This window comes from Rhinolophus sinicus, chromosome 16, assembly GCF_057876585.1.
Source record: "Rhinolophus sinicus isolate RSI-liver-muscle chromosome 16, RSI-T2T, whole genome shotgun sequence".
Taxonomy (NCBI): Eukaryota; Metazoa; Chordata; class Mammalia; order Chiroptera; family Rhinolophidae; genus Rhinolophus; species Rhinolophus sinicus.
In genome coordinates this window covers 12,782,247-12,807,478 of record NC_142516.1, presented here as the reverse complement: position 1 = coordinate 12,807,478, position 25,232 = coordinate 12,782,247, and the positions used below count along the sequence as shown (strand labels likewise).

Genomic DNA, 25,232 nt, shown 5'->3' with positions numbered 1-25,232 from the left:
ATGGGGAGAATCGGTAATAAATACATTTGCCAGCCATCTTTCCCTCTTGTATCCTGAAAAGTAATAGGCATTTCCAATGGAAAGGACTCTATAAGAACTGTTTTGGTTCTGAAAAATCAGATCAATATTTACAGCTCAATGAGAACAAGGAAAAATGTGCCTCTCAATATCTAAACATTCATAAATTCCAAAGAGTCGCCATAATCTCCACACAAATGCATCACACACCCCACCGCCCCCACTGCTTTTTTTTTTTTTTAGATAATGACTACACAATTCTAAAGTACACATTTTACATCTCCAAAGTGATTGAGGTGGTGAAAAACTCTATGTTCTTTCTGAGAGCTCCCAGAATCCAATAAGGAAATTATCTAAATCACAAAGGCCGTGCCTGTGTTAGGTAAAAAGGCTCTGGGGCTCCTGAAAGCGACCTGGGAATACACAGGAATGTCCAACTACTCATGCCAACTGCCTCTGATTACATCACAAAGATAAAAGTCAATCTGAACAGGGTTCAGAACCCAGCTCTCCCAATTATTTGCTGTGTGACCTTGGGTAGTCATTTAATCTTTCTGAGCCCCAGCTTCCCAACCTATAATATAGGGTAACACTGGTTAACCAGTGGTTACCAGAGGGTAACCACCATCCCATCAGAATAGTGAGACTCTGTCAAATGCCTGCTGCATCAAGGAAGCTCGAAAATTGTTGACTTCCTTCCCACCCTTCCCCTCCAGTGCCTCTCCCACCACTGTCTCCCCAAGAAGCTTGCCGGTCAATCTCTGGAGAGGTGGTAAAAAACCACTCCCCAGTATCTTGAGACAATGAACACCATTTACTGAGTGCCTACTCAATGCCAGGCTTTGCAAGGAGCTCTATTTATATTATCTCTGATCCTCACTCAACCCTAAAAGGATACATACTGACAGACTAGAGCCTTGAAGGCAGGCTCTGTAGCCAGACTGTCAGGTACTCACTGCCTGTGTCACCCTGAGCCAGTGGCGTGGCCTCTCTGGGCCAGTGTCATCACACGTTCTTCTTTTGGAAGGATGATAAAAGTATGTACCTCCTCGGTCTGCTGAAGGGATTAACTAAGCCAATGTATGTAAAAAGCTGAGAAGGGTACCTCACACGGCAAGCCCTGATAAACTCTTAGTACCACGGCTGCTGTTATAATTACTACGCAAGGCAGGGATCACTAGCTTCATTTTACAGGTGAAGAAGCAGAGGCTCAGGGAAGGCAAATGCTTTTCCAAGGTAACAAAGCTAGTTAAGTGACAGAGCCGGGATTCAACCCAGTACTGTCAGTTATGCTGGCACCCTAAAACATTGGGAAGCACTTACTGGGAAAAATAAGACGAATGAACCAATAGGTTAAGTCTCTTAAAAGTTTCACAATCATCTTAACTAAAATTCAGAACCTGGGCTCCGAAGACCCTTCTTTTGGTTCCCACTCTATCACTTATGACCATGGCTAAGTTTGTCACCCTCTCTGAGCCTGTTTGCTCATCTGTACTGTGGACTGAATATCTACACAACCCCACGAGGCTGATACACAGTGAATGTGAACATCATGATGGTAAGCTGCAAAACAGTACAAATGTATCAGCTGCAAAACAGTACAAATGTATCAGCTGCAAAACAGTACAAATGTATCAGCTGCAAAACAGTACAAATGCATCCTATTTTGCACCCAAAAGAGCTTTCGGTGCTATTTCTCCTCATACCTGCTAAGAACCAGGGTTTCAGGTCAAGAAACACAGATGAAACAACAGACTTGAAAGACCAAAAACTAAGTAATTAGCCTACGTGATACTAGCTTTAAATGGAGGAAAACTTTTTAACACCCAGGAGATAGGATTTCGTAACTGAGAAACATCCTGACTCCCGACGGTCGCACCGAGCACCTGAGAACCAGCACAAGGAGCTACACACAGTGGCCTCTGTTTCCGAGCTTAGCTAATGTTGGGGGAGTCACTTCCCCTCTCTGGACCTCAGTTTCCTCTTCTGTAAAATAAAGGGACTAAACTAAATAAGAAGAGTGGCGTTATAGCAAGAACACAGGCTTTAAAATCAGGAGTCTTAAGTTTTAATCCAGGATTAAGTGAAATGAGCAAGACAGAAAAAATCGAGAACCATATGACTTTACTCACAGGTAGGATTATAAAACCGAAAGCAACAAATGATCAAGACAGACAAACAACAACTCATAGACACAGACAAAAGCTTAGTGGTTACCAGAAGGTAAGGGAGAAGGGGGGTGGTAGAAGAGGGTAAAGGGGGTCAAACATATGGTGATGGAAGGAGATGTGACTCTGGGTAGGGAACACACAATGTGACGTATAGACGATGTATCAGAAATGTACCCTTGAAATCTACATAATTTTACTAACCAATGTCATCCCAATACAGTAAATAAAAATAATTGAAAAAACAAAACAAAACTTGGACTAGTACTTCAGTGTCCTCACCTACAGGAATGAGACAAACCTGCCAGGTATAAGGGTATGAATTCTATATGAAAAGTGCCTAGAATGGGGCTGGAATCCAAGAGACGCTCAGTAAAGGTGGCTCTTGCTTCTGCTGAAACCCTGACAGTTTGTGAAAAGAGGAACGCAAGTCTGCCTGTTCCGTTATCAACCCGCTGTAAGAAACAGGCCCCTCAGGGTTTCCAGACTTGCCTGTTGTAGAAGAGATATTCTTTGGGTCAGGAGCTCCTCGACCTGCTGCACCTTCTTCTGCGCGTCCTCCTTCACCCGCCGGACTTCAGAGATGCGTCCTTCAGCGAGGCTTTCAACTGCTTTGCTGCAAACAGAGACATTAGGGCGACAGTCAGATGGGGATTTCAGTCGCCCCAAGGGACAAGGGATATGTGTTAGTCACTTCTCCCACAGACCAGCTTCTTTTTTGTTTTAATAAACATTTGCAGTTCAAACTAAAACTGATCATACAATATATAAATGTATCAAATCAACACGTTGTCCACCTTAACTTACACGTTATATGTCAATTTTATGTCAATAAAAACCATGTATATTATTAAAAAACAAAGAAAAGAAAAAAGAAGCATCTATAATTTTATCACTCGGGATAGCTAAGTTAACATTTTAGTATATAGCCTTTCAGATATTTTCTACAAAAACAGAGCCATACAGTATACATCTGTGACCTGATTTTATTGCTTAACACAACTATAAACATGCTTTTGTATCAATAAATATAAATCTGTATCATAATTTTAAAGGCTACATATTAATTCACTACATGAAATATACTGCAACATATTAAATCAATCCTATTTTAAAACATTTAAATTGTTCCTGATTTTACACATTCGTCCAAACTTACTCATATAAAACTCTGAGAACAGTACAAAGTATTCAATAAATGTCAGTGTTACTGTTTATTATTATAAACAATGTTATGATGACAGCATCCTCATATGTATACTATCCAGTGGTTTCCTTAGGGTCAATCCTTAGAAAGGGAATTACTGGGTCAAAGTGCTAAGTACTCTTTTAAGACTTTTTTGACAACTATTACCAAATTTCCCACCAGGAAACTCCCAACAAAGTACACCTCTTCACCAGGGGTAGGAAAGGAAGGGAGCTGGTTTGACAAACCGATGTGCAAAGGAACAGTATGCACCAAAAATAAAGCTGAGGGATTAAGGATTTACATGCTTCCTCTTCTGCCAACTGGAGGGGAAAGGCCTGTAAATACAGCGCCGCCATCTGTGTGAGCGACAGCTACCACATAGGGCGTGAGGCGAGACCCTGCACGCAGCCCACCCTGGTGCAGCTCTAACATAAAAGGCAGTTCCCCACCCGTGGCACCACGGACCGTTCTCTGTTTGCCTGACAAGCAGTGCTGGGGATGGGACACCAAAATCAGACACCGGAGGGACCACGAGCACTGCCGCCTTTCGTTCTGGCTCTCCCCAGGAGGAAAACCGCGTCGGACGTGAATCTGCAAGACATGTACTCAGAGCGGTTCCCATCTGATCTCTCAAACAACTGTGGGTTTCCATAAGGCAGGATAATACAAAGGAAATGGCTCCACCTAAAGCTGGTTTCTCAGAAGAACTGCAGCAGAACAAAGCCATTCACCACCAGCTGCCCATGCTCTACTTTAAGGGCATCTCAGACTTTTCCAACCAACAGCCATGTGACCAGACGTGCACATGGACAGGCCATGAGAATTCCTGACTGAGAACAATGGAAAGTCAAGAGAGCCACAGTTGCTGTCCAAGTCTCAGACATGAGCTGCCTGCAAATAAAGACTTTATTCACATCTTATTTCCTTTCACCAATAAGCCTTCAGAAGGCCCCAGTGTCATGATATCATTTTAATGGAATTCAATGTGAACAATTGGAAAGAAAGAACATGGGCTCTGAAGCTGAACAGATCTGCTTCCAAATTTTGACTCTATTATGTCCTCAGTGTGACTCTGGGTAAATTACCTCTTACACCTCAGTTTCCTCATTTGAAAAATGAGATGATGACCGCGTAGAAGGAATGTGGTAACACGAACACAGGTGGTGGCCATAGCACAGTGCCCCTTTCTCTATGATCTGAGTGCTGCAATGACAGCCTGTTGTCCCTGAGGCCACTGCAGCGCTGGCCCCTGCTGAGAGGCTCCGAGGTGCTTATTCCACCCTCTGCTGGTGTCTGAGCTGAGAACGCATCATCCGCTGGCCACAACTGAGGCCACCACGGCCACTTCCTGATTAACGCCATGCAACGTCCTGAGCCCCCACTCCCCCAGCTCATTTCTTGATCAGAACTGTATGGAATTCGCAGGGATGCGCAATCGTTCCTGTCACTCCTCGAGAGGCATTACATATGGCTGCAAGAATTCTGGACTGGAAGCTTTCCCTTCCTGAGCCTTAGATACAGGATTTTTCCAGTCCTGGATTTCCTCTCACCACCCTTGGTTCACAGGGCTTTACTGAGCCCCCTGTAGAAAATGGCTCGCTCTCTACCCCATCCCGCCCTTCCATCCTCACCCCGCCCCACAACCCAGCAAGTGCAAATACACCATCTCCCTCGGACCAGCCCAAATAGAAACTTGATGTTGTATAGTCAGCATCACGTACATTGTCAAGAGGCCGACTACAATTTTTAACAAGTACTGGTATATTCAGTTTGTTTGCATTTTAGTTACACCGATAAAATATACGCCCAATAATAAATGTTCCAACTTTTCATTTATCATCTTTGTATCATTTTACATTTACTGTAGCAATAAAATTTATACTCAGCAGTATGGTGCAAGTTTCCCCTACTAATGGAATTATTGTTTTTGTTTGTGTTTTAAAGCTACAGAGATAAAATTTACTCCCGACAATATGTCTGCTTTCGTTTTTAATGTCCCCTTATGGTAACTGATAAACAGAACAATGGGAAGCTGGTGAACATACATGTTTACTTCACAGCAAGGCAGAGTGGGCTCCAGAGCCAGACCAGCCCCAGCTCTGTTACCAACTTGGGCAAGTTCCCCCACGCCTCTGAGCCTCAGTTTTCTCTTCGCTCAAATGGGACTACTGGCTGCCTCACATAACTGCTATAAAATCAAATGCAATAAAGCATGGCAAGTGCCAGGCACAGGGTTTGGGGCGAAGAACGGTCTCAATAAATGTTAGTTCCCTCCCTCTACCCTTTCTTTCCTTATAGAATTTAAGCCAACAGACAGGACAGACGGCAAGACCTAAAGAGAGAAAAGGTTGGAAAAAAACTGATCTAATCCAGTTTTCCACCCGACACAAAAAAAGAGCCTTCTATAAACACCACCCTCGCTTCTCTTTTTAACCATCAACATTTCCTCTTGATTCTTTCCATTCTAATTATAGTTCTTTAGGGAGAAGCAGGGGATGTTCCTGTATCTCCTGCCCACCCTCCTCCCCGCCCCCAAAAAACAGCCATGAAACTCCAAAAGGGAGTTGAGGGCATTCATAAAAAGCTACTTTTCCGTCAACAAGTATGTACCCCACACACTGCTCGGTGCTGGGCAATTGGAGGGAGAGGGAAAGGCACACTTTCGGGGTGTGGGGCAGACAGTGTGCACATCCCGTGCAGGGAATACACACAAAGACCCCATGAAGTAGGAGCCGATGAGAAGACAGGCTCGGAGGCCACAGACCGACCTGCTGGCAGAGCCAGCCCAGGGTCCCTGCCCTTTCCACTGGCGCCGTACTCCAGTAAAGGAGGAGAGAGGCTCTTGGCCTTAGAAGATGTATAGTCATGTTGGAGAAATGAGAAACACACATGAAAATTTAAAAAGAATATGAAACCTAGTGCTGGGCCAGACGTCACAGACTTGAGTTCTAATCCCAGCTCTGATCTTTCTGGCTGAATAGTTCTAGTTACGACCCTTCCCCGCTCTGGGACTAAATTCCCTCCAGTCTGAAATGATGACTTGACTTTCAAGATAATGATGGAATGCAAATAGATGTGAAAGCGTATTATAAACTGAAAAGTGCTACACACATATGGGACTGCCATTATAGGCCAGAGAAGTTTCTGGAGACTGACGTGAGCTAAAGCAGCCATGTGTGATTCAGCGTGAGCCTTTCTGTAGGGCAGACAACAGGAAAGGCATTTGGGCTCAGAACGGATGGGAAGGGGAAAGAGTTCTGTCAGGGCAAAATGAGAACAGCAGGAGCAAGAACATTTTCAGTATCTGTGAGCAGTATTTTAGGATAAAAAGTTGGAAAGAAAGCTGGAGCAGCTAAGTCACTGTGAAATTCTTAAACCACGCTCACGACCTTCACCCCTCGCCTAGGAGTCATCCTCGACGTCTCCCTTCCAGCCATTACCAAGACCTGTGAATTTTGCTTCTGAAAGGTCTTTCCAATCCACCCATCCATCTCTGCCACTCACCTCTCACCTGAACTATTGGACTAGCCTCCTAGCTGGTCTCCCTGCTTCCTCCACAAGACATTTCCCACTCAGCATCCAGACCTTTTAAAAAACAAAACTCTGATTATGTCAATTGCTTAAAACCCGTAACTGCTTTCTCTTTCATCTTAGGATAAATACCAAAATGTCTAGTGAGGCCTCAAGACTCTGTAAGATGAGGCCAAGCCCCCTAGACTTCTCCCATTTCCTCAGACCGACACACTCCCTTCCCTTGCACACTTTTCACCTGGTTAATTCTTACTTCCCCTCAGATCTCATCTCAAATGCTACCTCCTCGGGGCTACCTTCCCTGATCCAGGTCGGTATTTATGGAGCTACTCCCACTGCTATAAACTCTCACAGCTCCCTTTATTTTTCTCACAGCTCTTCTCCCAGTTTGTACTGATATATTTATTATTGCAAGTGTTTTATCACCATCACCCCACAGGATGTAAGCCCCATGAGCCTGTGTGATGACATTGCTTCCCCAGGAACTTAGCCCAGTACAGCATGGAGTAGCTGCTTAATAAATATTTTCTGAATAAATTGAGAAGTCAGGTCAGACCCAACAGGGCCTTGACCACTCGTTTGGCTGTTTGGGGAGCCTGTGCACACACACATGTGCACGCGACCCTGCGTACTGTCCTGAGGAGTCCCATGGCCTCTGGGAGTCTGGGTTTCCACAGTACATTCCTCACTGAAAACAAGTCCTAACCAAGACATGCAGCAGGCAGGGTGCTGAGTACTGACGCTCAGGCCTGGGAAAGTAGACGTGACTCCCGGCCTAGAGATGGATGGACAATGTCCTTCCAAAAAAATCAAAAACTACAACAAAAAACAAAAACTCGTTAATTTGCTTTATTCATTCCTTCAGTCACTCACTCAGAAACTAGCCCGTGTGCAAGGTCGAGCCTGGGACTGGGAACCTCTGGTCTCCTCAAAGCCAACAGCTGCTGGCCTGCGGCCCAGAGCAGGGCAGCTGCACCCCAAGCCAAAGACTCCTGGTCCTGGTCCTGGTCCTGGTCCCACAGGCGCGGGAGCTCTACCGCCACAATAGATGAAGCATTTCCACAAAAGCCTTCAGCCAGATCCTTGGTGGATCGGCCCCAGAAAGTCTTACTCCACTCCCACCAAGCGAGTCCAGCCCACTTTGGTGTCCCCACTGTCCCCACAAACACCTTCTATCACTGCAGCTCCATTACACTTTGTTTGTAGGCTATGGCTCAGCAGTCTCTGATGAGCTTCTGAGGTAAGGGAACGTCTGTTTTCAAATCCTCAATGTGCGACACAATAATTACATAATACATGTTGATAAACAAACGAATGAATAAACAACTGAGTCACAGGCTAGGTTCTCTGAATTGTGCTCAATGTTTGATAAATATTTAAATTAACTGATTCATTAAAACACTAGTTTTCAAATGTTCTTTAAGCAAAACGGATAGAAAAAGGAGCTCCTCTGGCTGAAGCCCCACCCTCGGCCCCCGCCTCATCCAGGGGTTCCTCGGGGCTCCTTTAAGCCCCCAGTGCTTTTACAGCAATGAACGAAGCTACTAAGCTCATCGGGACGCATGTCACAAATACACTGCTGGGGAAAGGGGCCAGACACAAAAGGGTGCATGCACGGTAGGTGATTCCATTTCTATAAAGTTCAAAACCAGGCAGAACTAGCACCAGTGACACCACTGGTCGGCACAGTGGTTATCTCTGTGGGAGGAGGGTAAGGCCTGGGCGCACGGAGGGGACTTCCTGGGGGCTGGTGACGGCTTGGTGTCTGAGCTGGGCGGCGGCCCCACAGGTGTGTTTGCTAAGTGAAAATTCATCCCGCCAACGCAGAAGATCTGTTCGCTTTCCTGTAAGTATGCTACACTTTAAAAGTGTGTTGAAAAATAACAAAAACAAAATCCTCTTGGGGTCCTCAGAGCTCAGCTGGGGAACAACCGGCTTAGAAAACACAAGGTTCTATGTTCCTGACCCACTGGCCGCCACCATCAGAGCCCCTGGGCGACCCGCCAGCTTGTGAGCGGGTGACAGGTACTCACGAGGCTTTGATGAGCAGCCGCTCTCTCTCTTGGAGCTCCCACTTCAGACTTTCCACTTCCACCTTGAGCTCGATGTTCTTCCAGACAAGATCAGGAAAGAAAAGAAACAGTGTGAAACACAGAACATACGAAGGTCTACCGTGGGGAAACCACTTTTGGGGTGGACTAACTCCGCAATGCTTGTAGCAGGCAGACGTTATTTTCGAAACCTCATTAGCCTCAGGGCACAGGGAAAAGGGAATTATTAAACACTGGTGGTCTCAAAAGAAAGCCCCAGATTTCTCAAGACTCGGAACAATTATGCAAATTTACCACGCTTCGAACAGCCAAAGCATTCAAACATCGAGGCATAAATGTCATACAAGAGAGAGAGGCTGATTTAAAAATTGTTTGCCCGCCACCAAGCAGATCTGCAAGCAATTCTGCAGTTTGCTTTTGCCGTTCCAAAGCAATTACTTCTGGTTGTTTACCATCATGCATGTGCTGGTTGTAGCAGTGGGAAAATGTTACAGCTTAAAAAAAAATTAAACATGTAGATGAATAAGCGGGAAGCCTCACCTCATTTCAACACAAGATTTCAGGGAACTCACAAAAGAGACAGCCACACAGAGCAAGCTCTGTAAGGGATACCAAAATGTTCTCCCCCCATCTTCCTCTTAACTGAGTGGAATGGAGTCACGCGTGGCCCTGGGTTTTCAACTCCCATGAGAATCCAAAGACAGAACGTTTGGCAAATAGATCGCAACGTGAGGCAGCGGGCAGTGGTGGGCTTCTCCGACCAGCCCACAGACGCATCCCAAACAGAATGTTGGATGAATTTTTATAGTAGAAACAGGGGTCTGGGTGCCTACCTTGCAGAGAGCTGCTGTAAATCCAAGATTTCCTTGAAATCTTGCCCCTTTTTTATTTCAGTAATTCATGCTAATTTTACATCCTATTCCATAATACGTATGTATCATTTTAAATAAAAATAACATTCCCAGTAAAATTGACAGTCTTGGAGGACATGCCTCCCTCCTTTCAGCCAAGAAGCCCTTGGGGAACAAGTACCCCAGGGTGAGAAGTCAGCCAGAATAGAAAGGTCATGGGCTTGGGAGCAGAAGGACATGGGTTCAAATTCTGCCTCCACTCTTTACCAGGAAGAAGCCATAGTAAGTCAGTGGATGCTCATTTATTCATTCTTTCAGTTCACAGATATTTACAGTCACCTGTGACAGGCCATGCACTGAGTACCCTGGCAAACAATGCAGATACAGTCCCTGCCTCCACGCCGGCATAGAGCAGAAGACTGGGTACGTGACCCTGCAACTGTCCTCAGGAGCGCAAGTCCAGGAGGTGAGAAAGCAAGGCTTCTCCTTTCCTATGCCCCAAGTGGCAAATGAAAAACATAACACCCCCCTGACACGGGGGATTTGGCGACTAAATGAGCTAACAAAAGAGAAGAGTCTAGAGACAGGGCTCAGAACGTGTTATTTTCTTCAGTGTCAAACAACAGGACGTAAAGAAGTCATCTATGCAGCAGACCTTTTTCTACAAGAAACTGATCTCTGCATAAAGGACAACTGAGTTACAATGCACAACGTGTTCAACTGCGGTTTTGTGAAAACTGCAGAAACACCCTTTAAATAGGATTCCTTGCCAGCTCTCAGAAGGGCAGAGAGCTATGTAAGAGCTGATATTATAGATTCTGAGTGCTTTGCTTTCTGATGAACCAACTGGCACTCCAGCCTAGCAAATTAGAAAGAACGGACAGCTAACGTGTCCACTGGACTATTTTTCCCAAGCCCAATCCCTAAAGTTATAAACTTACATACATGGTTACCATAATTTCCAAACCAAAAATCAAGACACCTTATTAACCTAAAACAGAATTATCATTATAAAAAAAGAATAAAGAAGCTCTTAAACTACTATTAAGATATCCAAGATACTATTACGGAAAAACGCAAGCTACAGAACATGCCTGCATTTATGTAAAAAGAGAGCTTATACACATATACATACACACGCTTGCTTGCTTGTATATACATAACATTTCTCTGCCTAATAATATTGGTAAGAACCCAAGGGACTAGAAGACAAGGGTGGAAGAAAGTCTTTTCAGGGTGTATCTTTTATGCTTTTTGAATTTTGAATCATGTACACCTATCCAAAAAACTAAACTGCAATAAAAGTATAATAAAATCAGGTCATGCAATCAGACGATGGAAAAATAGCTGAAACAGCAAAGTACAATGCGGTAGGCAGCCCTGGGTTCGAATTCCACCTCACACAGTAGCTGCGATACTAAGCAAGTTACTGATCTTCCCTGAGCTTCCGTTTCCTGTCCTGTCAAACGAGGATAAGCTCCACTGCAAAGGGCTGTCTTGAGATTTAAAATACGAGTAAGTGATGACGTACAAACGCCCAGGGCAGGGCCTGACAGAGTGAGCGAGTCACACGTTTGGGCTCCCTATCACCCTGGACGTTCTGAGATAGAGGCTAACCACGCTTACGTGTAAAACGTTTCAGGCCATTGGTTTTCCTGTAACGATTTGATAGCATCACCACTTCCTTCCAGAAAAGGGGACACCCTCGTTGTCTTCCCAATCCCACAACGAAGGGGAAAAAAATGGTGTCCTGAGGGACAAGGCTGCTTTTCAATTCTTGAAAGTACAGTACAATCCCTCTTCAAAACAAGTCCATTTAAGTTTATCTGCTGACACTCAAGCAGAGTTCTTTTTCCTCCTTCAAAAGTTTCCACCCGTGCCAACTTCAGAAGAGAAAAAATGGAATAATTCCCAGGCCAATCTACTGGAGAAAGCCAAGAAATGGGCACTGAAATATTGTTTGTATTCATGTCTTTTCAAGAAAGCCAAGTTCTTTTTTCAACTTTCAGAACCCGGGTTTGTTCTGAGGCAGAGACCTCCAGGTCGAGACTTCAGATGGGAATGGCCTTTTCTTCTGACAGTTACAAGCAAACACACCAGGCATACAGAAGAGTCATCCCGCAGAAGAGCTGACACTCGTGGCTCTGGGCTGCCCGTGGGAGCCTCACTAAGACAATGAGGGTAACTGTGCAGCTGACTCTGCTGGGGCTTTTCATCTGCCGCCTCATTTCAATCCCCACAAATCACCCTGTGACGGAAGTGTTATCACTTAACGCTGGAAGCGGCCCAGGGAGCTGCAGTGACTTGCCTACGGTTACACACAAGTCAGTTGGTAACAATGAGGTTCAATTCGAAAGACATTCCACCATTGCACTGTCTTTGTCTAAATTATAAATAATTAGAAAAAGTGAGATACAATAAATCAGAATTCTGATTTTAAGAAGAGAGAAAGACTCCCTTAAAAGTAATCTTGAATCTCTTTGCTTAATGTTAAGGTCATCCTGTCATCTTTATGCTTCCCATAATCAATTCAAATGAAATGGAAGCAGCTCTATCTATTCATGCTAATTTTGAGAACAAACATTAATCAAACTTCTGCTTGGAATGACTATGAGAAAAGACAGCAGGGATGGTAGCGAGAAGAGGGACACTCACAGTTTTACAGATGTGTTCGGTGGGGCCATCAAATTCCTGTTGCATTCTTTCCTCAAGGAAATAGATGCGAAGCTTTAAGTTAAAGTTTTCCTTCTTCAGTTCAGTGATTTGCTGGAAAATAAGCACAAATGGGTCATCAGAAGTAAGGACGAAGGGATGCTACCTGCATTAATACCCATAGTTTCCAAGGCTACAGATGGACTGACATGTTAACTGCCGCAGGAAGCTTACCTTTGCTACAATTACCAACCCAGAATGAAGTAGTTCCCTCCAACCAAACTTACAACAGTCTAAGCATCGGAATGAATGACTGAGTGAAGAAAGGATTCATGACTGTGCCTTGATAATAAGTAAATAAGTAAAGAAAGAAAGAAAAGAAAACGAAAGGGAGACTCTCTTCATTACAAAAGAAATCCACTTAATAAATACAGATGAACAACAGGCACAGAAAATCACCGCTACACAACACTATAGCAATAATTGACTCAAGTAAGGCTCATCAATGCTAAGAGCGTTAGACGGAAGATCACTGAAAAACATGATATTCCCACAGTCTCAAGATACCACCTTACCAACGGATTGTGAATTAAAACAGGAAAAGGTACCTTTACAATTTAGAAACCTAGCAAACACCTGCTAATCAAAAGTATATGCAGTCATCCCTTGGTATTTATGGAGGATTTGTTCCAGGATCCCCCACAGATACTACAATCTATAGATGCTCGAGTTCCTTATATAAAATGGGGTAGTATTTGCCTATAGCAATATATTTTTTCAAATATTTTCAATCACGGTTGGTTGAATCCACAGACGCAAAACCCACAGATACAGCGGGTCAACTCTGGTGGGACAAAGTGACATCTTGTGCCTCCTGAAATAAATCACTGAAAGTAAACAATTTCACTTAAAATGCTTCTGCCCTCAACCTTTAACCTGCATCTAATCAGAAGTCGTCAATGAGACATCCAAATTGAAGGACATTCTGCAAAACAATACTCCTGGACTCTTGAAAAATCTTAACAATCTTAAGTCAAAAATGATTGGGTTGTGGTACATATACACAATGGAATACTATTCGGCGGTAAGAAAAGATGATATAGAACATTTGTGACAACATGGATGGATCTTGAGAGTGTAATGCTGAGCGAAATAAGTCAGACAGAAAAAGCAGAGAACCATGTGATTTCACTGATATGTGGTATATAAACCAAAAACAACAAAAGAATAAGACAAACAAATGAGAAACAGAAACTCATAGACACAGACAATAGTTTAGTGGTTACCAGAGGGTAAGGCGGGTGGGGGGTGGGAGATGAGGGTAAAGGGGATCAAATATATGGTGATGGAAGGAGAACTGACTCTGGGTGGTGTGAACACACAATGGGATTTATAGATGATGTAATACAGAATTGTACACCTGAAATCTATGTAATTTTACTAACAATTGTCACCCCAATAAATTTAATAAAATAAAATTTAAAAAAAAACAATTCATCCTAAAAAAAAAAAAAAAAAAGATTGCATACTGCATGATTCCATTTATGTGACATCTGGAAAAAGCGAAATTAAAGGGACGGCGAACAGAGCAGAGCTGCCAGAGGTTTGGGGTAAAGGGAAGGTTTGACCACAAAGAGACGACATGTGGGACACTTGAGCTTTAGGGAACTGCTCTGTATTCTGATTATGATGACGGCCCCATGAACCTAGAACAGTATATACACATTAAAATATATATATATATACATATATATACGTACGTGTTTATATTTATATCTATCTACACATATATATATAGAGAGAGAGATTATGACAGAGGTTACTAGCGAGTATACATTTGCAAAAACTCATCTAACACTTAAAATGGGTCCATTTCATTTTCTGTAAATTACATTGCAATAAAGTTGATTTAACAATAACTAACATAAAATGTAGCAAAATCTGAATAGCTATACTTGAATTCTAATTCATCCCCAAACATATATACTCACCGGTTCCCTATTCAGCCTTTTTTAAAATAACTGGTAATAGCATATAAGACTCTATTTAATAAACCTACTTTTACGTCTGGATAGAAGAAAACAAGCACACTCTACACTCAGTGTATTTCCCAGTGTCTGCCCTCGGCCCTCCTGTTAACAATTTTGTGGTTAACGAGAACAGTACCAGAAACAATTGGTAGGTTCATTAAGACCTCCTTTATGAATGTTTTAAGGAAACAGCACATAAAACATTCATTCACACACAAAAAGTCTACCCTGCCAGCCGCTTCCCATAAAGAGGAACCTTATTCTGTTACTCAGCTACCAATAAAATATTTATGGAGCTTGCTTAGAATGCCCACATTGTACACACTGCTAAAATTCTTAGCAACACTTGAAAGAATATTTGTCCTATTTATAAGTAAAGACATTTTTTTAAAAAATAAGGAAAAGGTAAATAAGCCTTCAAAAGGTCACTGCCAACGCCAGACAGGCCCAAATGAACAAAAGGAAACCCAGGCACCATCTTCCCTGTAACAATGCCAGTCTAGTTCCCTGCTTAACACCACTTCCCTCATCAGGTTTTCTCGGACAACCCCCACCGGGCTGGACTGGGGACCCTTCTAACTGTTTCCACACAACCTCTACTTTCTTACTCATAGCAGTCATCACACTGCATTGTACCAGCTGGTTATCTGCCTTTCTACCCAAACCATCTCTGAGAGGTTGGGAACCGTATCTTCTTGTGCATTGTAGCCTGAAACATAAGAGACAGTTACTAAAGATCCAATGGCTGGATGGGTGGACAAACACATAAGAATTTCTTGAAGGCAGTGTGATGCCAGGAGGCCTCTGAGTCAGACAGATCGGGTTCACACCGCCCCACTGTTTTCGTCTCCATCACTCTTAGAGCAGAACTCCCTGCCGTGGCCAGAGTGCTGTCTGATCTGGCTGCCGCCTGCCTCGCCAGCCTCCTCAGGTACCATCCCCTCCCTTGCTCACAAGGTTCCAGCCTCACTGGCCTTCTTCCTGGTCCTCAAAAGCCACGCCCCTATCTGCCTGCACAGCTCTTCCTATGGCACTTGCCAGGGCGGCTCAGTGTCATCCCTTCCATCTCAGCTCACATGTCACCAACTCAGAGAGACCCCTCCTAACTCTCCGATCTATCTAACGTGATCTCCATCTCTACACCCTCCACCAAGTCAGGCTCTAGCACGCAATTCTCCTTGGCAGAACTTTGCACAACCTGTATTCACCTTATTTCCTGACACAATACTTATTATCATGTTTATCATATGAATATAATCCACTTCTTGAGGGCAGGGACCTTATCTATCTGTTCATGGCTATTTCCCCTGAGGTTTTAGCACAGTAACTAGAACACAGTAGACACTCAATCAACATTTGTTAAATGAATGAATAAAATAATGAATGAATACAATCCAGACTACCTTACTAGCTGTATGACTTTAGTCAAGTTCATTTTTCCCTATGCCTCAGTTCCTTTATCTGTAAAAATGGGATTGTAATAATGCCTATTTCATAGAGCTAGAATAAGGATTAGAAGAAATTAATTAGAATGTTCATTACTATGCCTAACACAGCATTAGAACTTAAAACATATTACTATTCTTTTCATTTGGATTTTTCCCTATAGGAGAAACAAGTTCAAGACATTTTAAAACCTTGAGCCAGAAAAACTGAAAACATCTTACAGTACAGTAGGAATAAATACCCCAAAATAGAAAACCCACTCAGAAACCTAATGCTCCAAAAAAAGTTAATGCAAAGGCTGCACGTGCCCTATCCCAGTCCTCCAGGGAGCGCAAGTGTTCCTGTGGAACGACAGCCAACATGGAAGTACCCCAACATGATTACGGGTGGTGCTTTCTGAAGCTGGAGGGGCCCCAGTTGGAAGGAGCTGCTGTCAGCCACCCTGGCTTCCTCTCACTCCCAGTCAAAAGCCTTGTCCAGTCTAGAACTCCACCAAAAAGGGAAAAGAACCAAACCTCAACAACATGAAAAAGAATCAGGGCAACTCCAACCAGGCCCGCTGCAAATAAAATCTAAGCAAGGGGCCTTGCTTGAGATCAGTTTCAGTGACTTACACGAGTCTAGGCCTCAACCACCAGATCACCTTTCAATTCAAGGCAGCGAGGGCTAAGAGCAAGGCCCTGGGGTCAGCAGACTGAACTTCCAATGCGGCCACCTGTGAGCCATGTGACCTTGAGAAAATTATTTAACATCTCTGAGCCACTGTTGGCTCATCCTTAATACGAGGATAAAAATCAATTACCTCACAGGGGTGTGGGTGACAACCACAGGAGCTCAAGCACCTGGCAGAGCCTGGCATCAGCAAGCAGGAAACACAGGATGGCTTTCAAGAGGAATCCATTTCTCACTCGAGCCTTCATGAAGCAGACCTTTGGGCCGCCATCAACTTTTTATCCTCCTTAAAAGTCCAAAAACTGTTAGATCTCTCACCTGGACATCACAAAAACCATGAACTTTTGCTTTCCAGCGCTCATCTCTGGCAAACAATATTGCACGTTTGATCATTTTGCCAGCGGCAGCTAAGTGTGATTAGCAAAATGAGGACACTTTGGAATCAGTTTCTAATTCAAATACTCTCCCAGGTGTCTTCAAATCATCAAGAAAACTATTCCTAGGCCAACATCTATTTAGTAATCCTCAGTACTTTAGCAATAACAGAATTTTAAAACTGAAACCCAAACAATACTTGGAATATAACTACCTTATCCAGTCAACTCTTTTTATATTCTTTTCAGCCTTTGCTCATGAATATACTTTTTTTTGTAAAATTATAACATAGGTGAATTTGAATAGTCCATTGCTTTCCCCTAATATTGTATCTTAAATATTTTTCACGCTGTTGCAGAATTACACATCATTATCACTTAAAATGACTGCACTCAATTCTCCTGACCTGGTTCGCTGTCGATTATTTCACCATTTCTCTACTGAGCACTTACGCGCTCAATGCAATCTAGTGGAGGGCAGACAGGCTTTATCATCAGAAAGGCCAGGCTTGAATTTTCACTGCTTTGAGTCTCTCAGTCACATCAAGCTCGTGAGCAAGTCATTTCATCTCTCCAACCTCACCTTCCTCATCTGTGAAATACCTTCATCACAAGCCTATTGCAAGAAGCCAAAGAAATAACAAATGTAAAAAATATACTTCCCTTGTTCCCAATTTCTCACAATGACACACAATGTGACAACAGACACCTTCAGCACAGCGCTTTTTCCTCCCACTGAATTGTTTCCTTAGGACAGATCGTCCCAAAATGGATTAGCAGGCTCAAGAGTAGTATTTTTTTTTTATGACTAACAAAATCTCTTCCCAAAGGGCCTTCCAAAAGATTGTTAAAATTTATACTGCCCAGCACGCCATCTGGCCGGGTTTTTGGAGGGCACGGCCAGGACAGGCAGAGGTATGAGGACTCAGAGCATTCAGTCCGGGAAGCAGGAGGCCCCCCTGCCACAGGACAAGCCGCTGTCCTGACCGCCTCCGGACATCCCCTCCAGCCATGAGCCAAACTTGACTCCAGAGGCCCTTGGCACTGTCAGGCCGCGTCTTGTGCAGAACCAGCAGCAGAGGGGATGCAATACCCACCCTGCCAGCTATAGACAGTCCTCCAAGCCCACTGACCTGCACCCCCCACACTTCCAGGTCTCCTGCCTCGTTCTCATCGCACCCCCGCTCCCCCTTCGTAGCTTCACCTTGCCCTCCTGACGGACGGGCGTGCTCTCCTGACTCGGGCTCTGCAGCCCCCACCCTGCTCATCTCCCTCCAGCTGCACGGTCTCTGGCCACTCTATTAACAGTCCCTGCGGCCGCCCCCTCTGCTGAAGGCCCGTCCTAAGCATATGTTACCTAGTGCTCACCACAACCCTATGAGTAAATACTACTTTCCACATGTTACACATCAGGCAACCAAAAGTTACAGGTTCAGTATCTTATACAAACTCAGACATTCGTTTAACCAACAAATATTTACGAAGTGCCTACCACCTTGTGAGGCTTGGTGCTATCAGAGAAAGAGCAGAGGAGACACAGGTTATGTCCACAAATAAACACATCAACAGCCATAAGACCCATGGTGAGAAAGGCAAGGTGCTGACAATGTGAGAAGGGTAGTAGACTTGGGGGGGGAGGTTATTACTTTGTGAGGGGTGTAAATGTCTAACGAGTATGTTGCTTTGTACACCTGAAACTAAATACAACATTAAAATTAAAAAAAGACAGGGTGCTGAGCGCTTGCTGTGAAAGAAAACAATGGGGGTCCCTACTATTAACACAGGTGGAAAGCTACCCATGTCATTTTCCATCAGGAAGGTCACAGAAAAATCAATGAAGATTGCTACCTGGACTGACTGGATATGCTGAACCAGATTCTGGGTCTTCCCCACTCACTCCAAAAATTTTGAGAGAGAGAGAAAGAGAACAGGTCACACGAGGTCAGTACGTGTAGTGTGTGTCAGTACGTGCAAAGCACTGCCTCAGCCAGGCCTCCTCTGGTCCAGGGAGCTCCCAACTACGTTACCATCTAGAAAGGACCAATAAGACAGGCTCCCTCTGAAGACCAAACTGACGTGCCAGCTTCCTACCATATGGCCTGCCGTACAGGTGATTATACCTGCAGCTAATGACGGGGTTAGGCAATGGATGACCAGCTGAAAGAGGCAAAAGAAGGCATGTGGTTGTCACACGTCAGCGTGAGGACTTGCACAGCAGCGGAGTGGAGTGGAAAGACTTCCTGAGCCGGAAGAGCGGAGTTCAAAGCCCGAGTACGCCCCTCTGACTCTCGGGGCTTCAGTGTCCCCACGTCACGTGTCAAATGACGGGCCTGGATGAGATGACTGCTGGAGCTCCCCAGTCTGACCTTCAGACTTTCTCCTGCACGTCTCCTGACCCCCTCCCTTAGCTAGCTGCCACATCATCCCTTCCCCACACCACACGCAGCAGCCTTTCCACCGATCACACTGTCACCAGCCTTGTTTCCGCCTTGCAGGCCCCAGCATGGATAATCTGACAGCTTAATTCTGGCCATTTTCCTCCCCAGATTAAAAGCATCATTGGCTCCCCTTCATCTTCAGGACAAAATGAAACAAAGCAGTACAACCTACAAGACCCTGCAGGGTCTGACCCCTGCCTGCTTCGCTAGCCTCACTTCTCTAAAGCCCTCTCACACAGCCTCCTTCCAGCCAAAGGGAACTTACGAGGCCCTGCACTCATCACACCCTATCATGCCTCTCTCTACGGTTCCATATGGGAGTCCTTGTGCCTGGGATTGGTCCTCTCACCTTGGCTAATGATGACCCAACTCAAGGAACACCTCCCGCAGGGAGGCTTCCCGGAACCCCCCAGGCCAGGTTTAGGGCCCCTCCTCTGTGCCACACAGCACCCTGTCCTGACGTCCATCACTGCAGTATTTTCCTGTCCTTTCCCCAAGTAGACGGTTAGACTCCTGACAGGGAGATGTACCTGGTATTAATCTACTGTAAATTCCTGCACCTCTGGCATAGCCTGGCACAGGGTATAGATTTGACAATATTCACTGATGAACAGATGAACTCTAAGCAAAACCAGAAGGAGGACTCTGTCTTTCGAAATCCCCCTGACGTCCAGGTATCTGTCATCTGAGACCAGAATAAGAGGAATCAGACGTTTCCCCTCTGAACCAAAAGTATTCCAGCCTCCTCTTTAATACGCATGTGGACTTTAAAATTAGCATTAGCTGCCAAGAGCAATTCCTGTTAAGCATCTCACAGAAAGTTCAGACCACCTCAACACAGAGATCACGCATTTGGTAGCTCAGACCAGATGAAAATTTTCAGTGACTTCTAAAGGCCTAAAAGGGAGCCATTGAGAACAGTGTGGTCATTTCAATTTCAACTGCAGAATTCGCTCTTGAAAATGCTATAGTAAAAAATATTAATGCCATAAAAACCTAACAGCAGCCAAAGGACCACAGCCATAAAGGAAAAAACATAAATCCTAAAACATATTGGCATGGAAGGTTCTCTCTCGCCTTTAAGAAAAATAGTATTTAGGTCACCAAGAACATGTCTGCGCAAGGGAAACTTAAATCACTTGCAGAGCAGAAAAAACTAACAAGAATAAGTACACCAATAACAGTAAGAAGGGGCAATAGCTGGCACACAGAAGGTACCCTCTTACGCATATGTGCTTCACATATACCGTGTTCCCCGAAAATAAGACCAGGGATTATATTAATTTGTGCTCCAAAAGACGCATTAGGGCTCATGTTCAGGGGATGTCATCCTGAAAAATCATGCTAGGGCTTATGTTCCGGTTAGGTCTTATTTTCGGGGAAACACAGTATTCACTCATTTAACCCTCGCAACAGCACCGTGAAGTAGAAACTATTATCATGCCTATTTTTAAGACAAGGAAAATACAGAAGGTTAATGGACTGGCCCAAGGTCACCCAGAAGAAGTGGATGAAAACAGACTGCTTCTGAGAACAGCTTTGCCACATCATATCCCTGGGCCTCAGTTTCTCCCACATATAATACAGGGTTGGATTCGATTCTACGATTCCTCCCAGTTCAAAAGGCAGATGATCAAATGTGAAACCAAAATTCGAGGATTCGATTACATTTTTCCATCTAGAAATAAAATTCAAAAGTGTGCCCCTCGCAAGTTAAATAACACTGTCTTGCAGAGCTGCTTTAATATTAACGTAACTAGTACATAAAGAGCCTGACATTTAAAGTGCCCAGCTCAGAGCAAGGGCTCAATAAGAAGGAACTATTATTACTCTTATGATAAAACAGGAACAACCATTTAATAGTAGAGCACATTTTAATTATACACGATGTGAAATAATCAAATCTCATTCGTTTGAGGCCCCAGACCCCACAGCACAGATCAAGTTGTACAGCTGAAATTACAACAACTCAAAGCTCAGAAATTACTTGTTTCCATTAGAGATCTGACAAGTCATTTCTTCAATTGGTCACCAGTGGTTTGCAGATAACTATTAGCAGTAATGAGTATTCTAAATTAAATCCAGAGACAGTACCGCTCTGTTCTGTACAGACAACTGGGGAGAGAGAAACGTAATTGTGGAACGTCCTTCTCTGTGTCCTCCATGTTCCCTCTGATAAATATCTCCCGTATCTTGCATAGTATGGATTTCATTTGGTTACAAATGAAGAAGGGTCTAATTCCTCCCATGATAGATGAGAGCACTGAACAGGTAAGTTGTTAAGGAGAATTGGAATCGGGAAAATAACCTTATTTTCCTGTTAGTTGACAACAAGCCCCCCTCCACTAACAAATGAAGACACAGTGCTCGAAGACATTAAGTACAGAAGTGAAATCTAGCACCAAATAGTCCATTCTCAGACAATTACCACCCCGCACTGGGCCCAGGCTGCTCGCGTTTCATTCAACAGCAACAAAGATGAAGCCAACAGAACACAAGGAGTCGGCCCGGTGTGGTGGAAAGAATAATCACTTTGGAGGCATTAAAACCTGGATTCAAATTCCAGCTCTGCCACTCAAGTATTATGTGAGTCCTTATCTGTAAAATGGGGATAATACAAGATCCCTCGCAGAGTTGTAGCAAAGATTAAATAGGGACCATAAATAAGGCAACTGACATAATAGGAAAGCCTTTGACAATATGAGCTCCTCTCAACTGTGCCATATGGAAATACCCTCACACTCGGGACACCGGAAATATACCACCCTCCCCCAAGCTGGAAACTGCTGATCCTGTTGGAGCCCATAACTGGCCCATGTATAAAGGGCCAACTGCGTAGGTATGTCAGTCACAGAGAATGCCCACGGGACACGGCACTCCTCCTAACGCTGGCATTATCCTGCTGAGACTCTGCTTGAGAAATACACCTCCCTCCTGGGTCTGCTCAGACAGTGGCAGGAGACATGATTTGTTGGGGAGGGTGACTTGGTATCTCCACTTACATTTTCAAAGTCCTTCATGTTCCGTGCTCTGGTGGGAGACACCGTTTCTTCTGACACATTTGGGAGCACTATAAAAAAGGTAAAATAGACAAAACATCACAGTCTGCAAATTGCCCAGCATCCCTATTAGGGAATAGAGTCCAGAGACCAAAAAAACGTGAATATCTTCCACAGTATATTCTGCTGGTACTTTCCGTCTGTTGTGATTTACTGATTTGAGCCTAGGGAAAGCTCTACACCATTAGATTTCAAAGATTTACAAATTACTTAAACTAGCCCCAATGTAATGTGTCAGAGGATGAACCAAGGAAACGCACGGGGCATCTGGCAAAGCAGAATGGTACTGATGTGTACTTTCTTACTGCTTGTCATAAGGTTATTTTGCTGACCAGGATGTCCTCTTCACAGATCAGCAATTAAAACAAAGCATGTCTAACTGATTTGACAGTAGGGGTTGGCAACCTTTTTCTTAAGACACCAGACCAGAATAGGCTTTGCAAGCTACACGTCCTCGTAAAATAACATAAAGCCTAAAATCTGTTACAACTGCATTACGAACTCTTCTGTTGCTGCATAAAAACAGCCACAGACAATTCATAAACAAATAAACAATAAAAGATCCAATAAAAGCTTACTTTCAAAAGCAGGCAGTGGATCAGAAACTGCTGATTCCTGCTTTGGAATGATTGAAGACTTTGCCAAAACCCAAATATTTCCACAGCTTCTTTAATTCAGGAAACATGTATTACGCCCCTACTCTGTGCCAAGCACCACGCTCGGTGCTGGAGAAGCAACAGTGAATAGAAGACACTGACCTGCACCCGAGGCCCTCAATCTAGTGGGTAAGACAGAGAAGGAAACAAACTGCTGTGCTGCACAAAGGGCTCGGCACTTCTGAGGTGTTGAGTAAATGTGTGTTGAGTGAATGAAAGCAATCCTCCAAAAAATATGCAGGGAGGCCTATCCTCTGCTGGCATCACTCTGGATGTGGCTAGCTCAGGAAACAAACAAATGGAGCCGATACTCCACAAGGAGGAGGCAGACGATAAAATAATAGGGTAATTACATAGAATGTCAAAACGTAATAAATGCTATGGTGAAAAATAAAGTGGATTAAGGATAGGAAATACCAAGTGTGGGGTGAGGACTGCCGTTTTAAATAAGGTGGGTTGCCACTTTAAGGAAGGTGTCACTGAGAAGGTGACATCTGGGCAGACCTGAAGAGAAGTGGAAAGGGAGAGGCCTGAGGTGGGAGCATGTCTAGTGGATCTGAGGACGAGCCACGATGCCACTGGACCAGAGGGCAATAAACAAAGGGGACCGGAGAGGAGGCAAGTGAGCTATGGGGGGACATGCTGTGTACAGCCTCGTGGGCTCTTCTCAGCACTCGGAGGAGCCAACTGAGGATTCTGGGCTAAAGCATAACATGATCGCACTCTGGTTTCTACAGGCTCCCTCTGGCTGCCTTGCTGAGAAGAAACTGAAAGGCACTTAGTAACTAGGAGAACATTGGGGTAATCCAAGCCAGAGATCACGGGCTCTTAGACCAGGATGGTCAGAGTATAAGTGAGTCAGAAGTGGTCTGATTCTGGATATTTGTGAAGTAGCCAACAGGAATACACGAGGTGAAAACGTAAGGTTCAGAGAGGAACGCGCACCTAAGGCAGCCTGAGGAGCCACAGAGGGCAGTGAGCTGTGTCCTACCGAGGGGACAGGCAGATGCGGGGGCAAAGGAAGAAGCAACGTCCGATGGAAAGGCGCAGAGGGGGGAGTGGGCGTGGGGAAACCACTCAGGAGAGCGGTTCAGGAGTGGGCAGGGCAGGCCGTGACGAGCCCTGTCACCCGATTAAGGGCACATAGGATTGTCTTCCTGTCCTCAAACGGGACACGCTGTCCCGTGTCTGTCCCTGTCGAGAGCCTATTCACTCTTCAATATCAGTTTCTTGGGAAATTCTTCCCTGACCCACCTCCTCCATTCACCAAGGTAAATCTCCCTCTTCTCCCCTCACAGCACCTTCTCTTTCTTCCCTCATTCCATTCATCACGTGATTCATCATAATAATTCTTTGTTTAATGGCCTTCTTGGCCTAACTGGAACCTGTTCAAAGCTTCTTCCCAGGGCTCAGCCCAGAGCCTGGCAGGAAGCAGATGTACACATGGGCTGAATTAAGGAGCAGGCCTACCGATGTCTGCTTCTAACTGCCTGGGCAAGAAGAGAAACTGGAACTGTTGGATTTTGTGTTAAAAGAAAAAGTTAACATGTTCTGAAGGAAAACCTGACGGTGGCCTGTCAGCTAAAGCCTTCTCCAAGAGATAAACCCTGTGGCACTTAGATCTGCTCTAACAACTTCTTCCTTCTGCACATATCTCATTGCTTTGGGGAAGAGGAAAATACACAAGTCAAAATATCGCTAAGATATTTCAACAAGTCAAATTATTAGCACTTTCCACAGATACTTATGATAGCTTTCACTTTTTTCAGAAACAAAAATTATGAAGAACGCTTAGCAAAATCCACACTGCAAAGCAGAAATTTTCTTCATAATCCAGCTTAACCACAATAGACTGCTTATTTACTCAGCGCCGTCTCCTGTGGGCTAACCAGCTATTTGTCTCCAAAGGGCAAGCCTGTGTAGGAATGCTGGGCCTCAGAACGCACATGGCATCCAGCGCCTGCCAGGAAGACCTTGGCACACAAAAGTTCAGACAGCAGCTCTCCTGGGCCTCCCGCCACTCAGCAGTGGGGAACAGAGATCCTCTGTGCCTGACTTAGCCATCAATTCAACGTCCAGGCTCCGTGCAGGCATTCA

At 44.5% G+C, this 25,232-nt stretch overlaps 1 protein-coding gene across 6 annotated transcripts in view; it reads right to left on the bottom strand.

Moving 5' to 3' along the window:
• Nucleotides 1-25,232, bottom strand: part of CDK5RAP2 (CDK5 regulatory subunit associated protein 2) — a 168,846-nt gene that overhangs the window by 133,319 nt on the left and 10,295 nt on the right. For all 6 annotated transcript variants that reach the window (XM_019731198.3, XM_088793159.1, XM_074330933.2 and 3 more), the window contains exons 3-6: nt 22,423-22,490; nt 12,464-12,574; nt 8,940-9,016; nt 2,679-2,802 (exon numbers count right to left, since the gene is read on the bottom strand). In XM_019731198.3, coding sequence (XP_019586757.3) covers nt 2,679-2,802; nt 8,940-9,016; nt 12,464-12,574; nt 22,423-22,490 — 380 coding nt within the window. The remainder of the gene's footprint in view (nt 1-2,678; nt 2,803-8,939; nt 9,017-12,463; nt 12,575-22,422; nt 22,491-25,232) is intronic.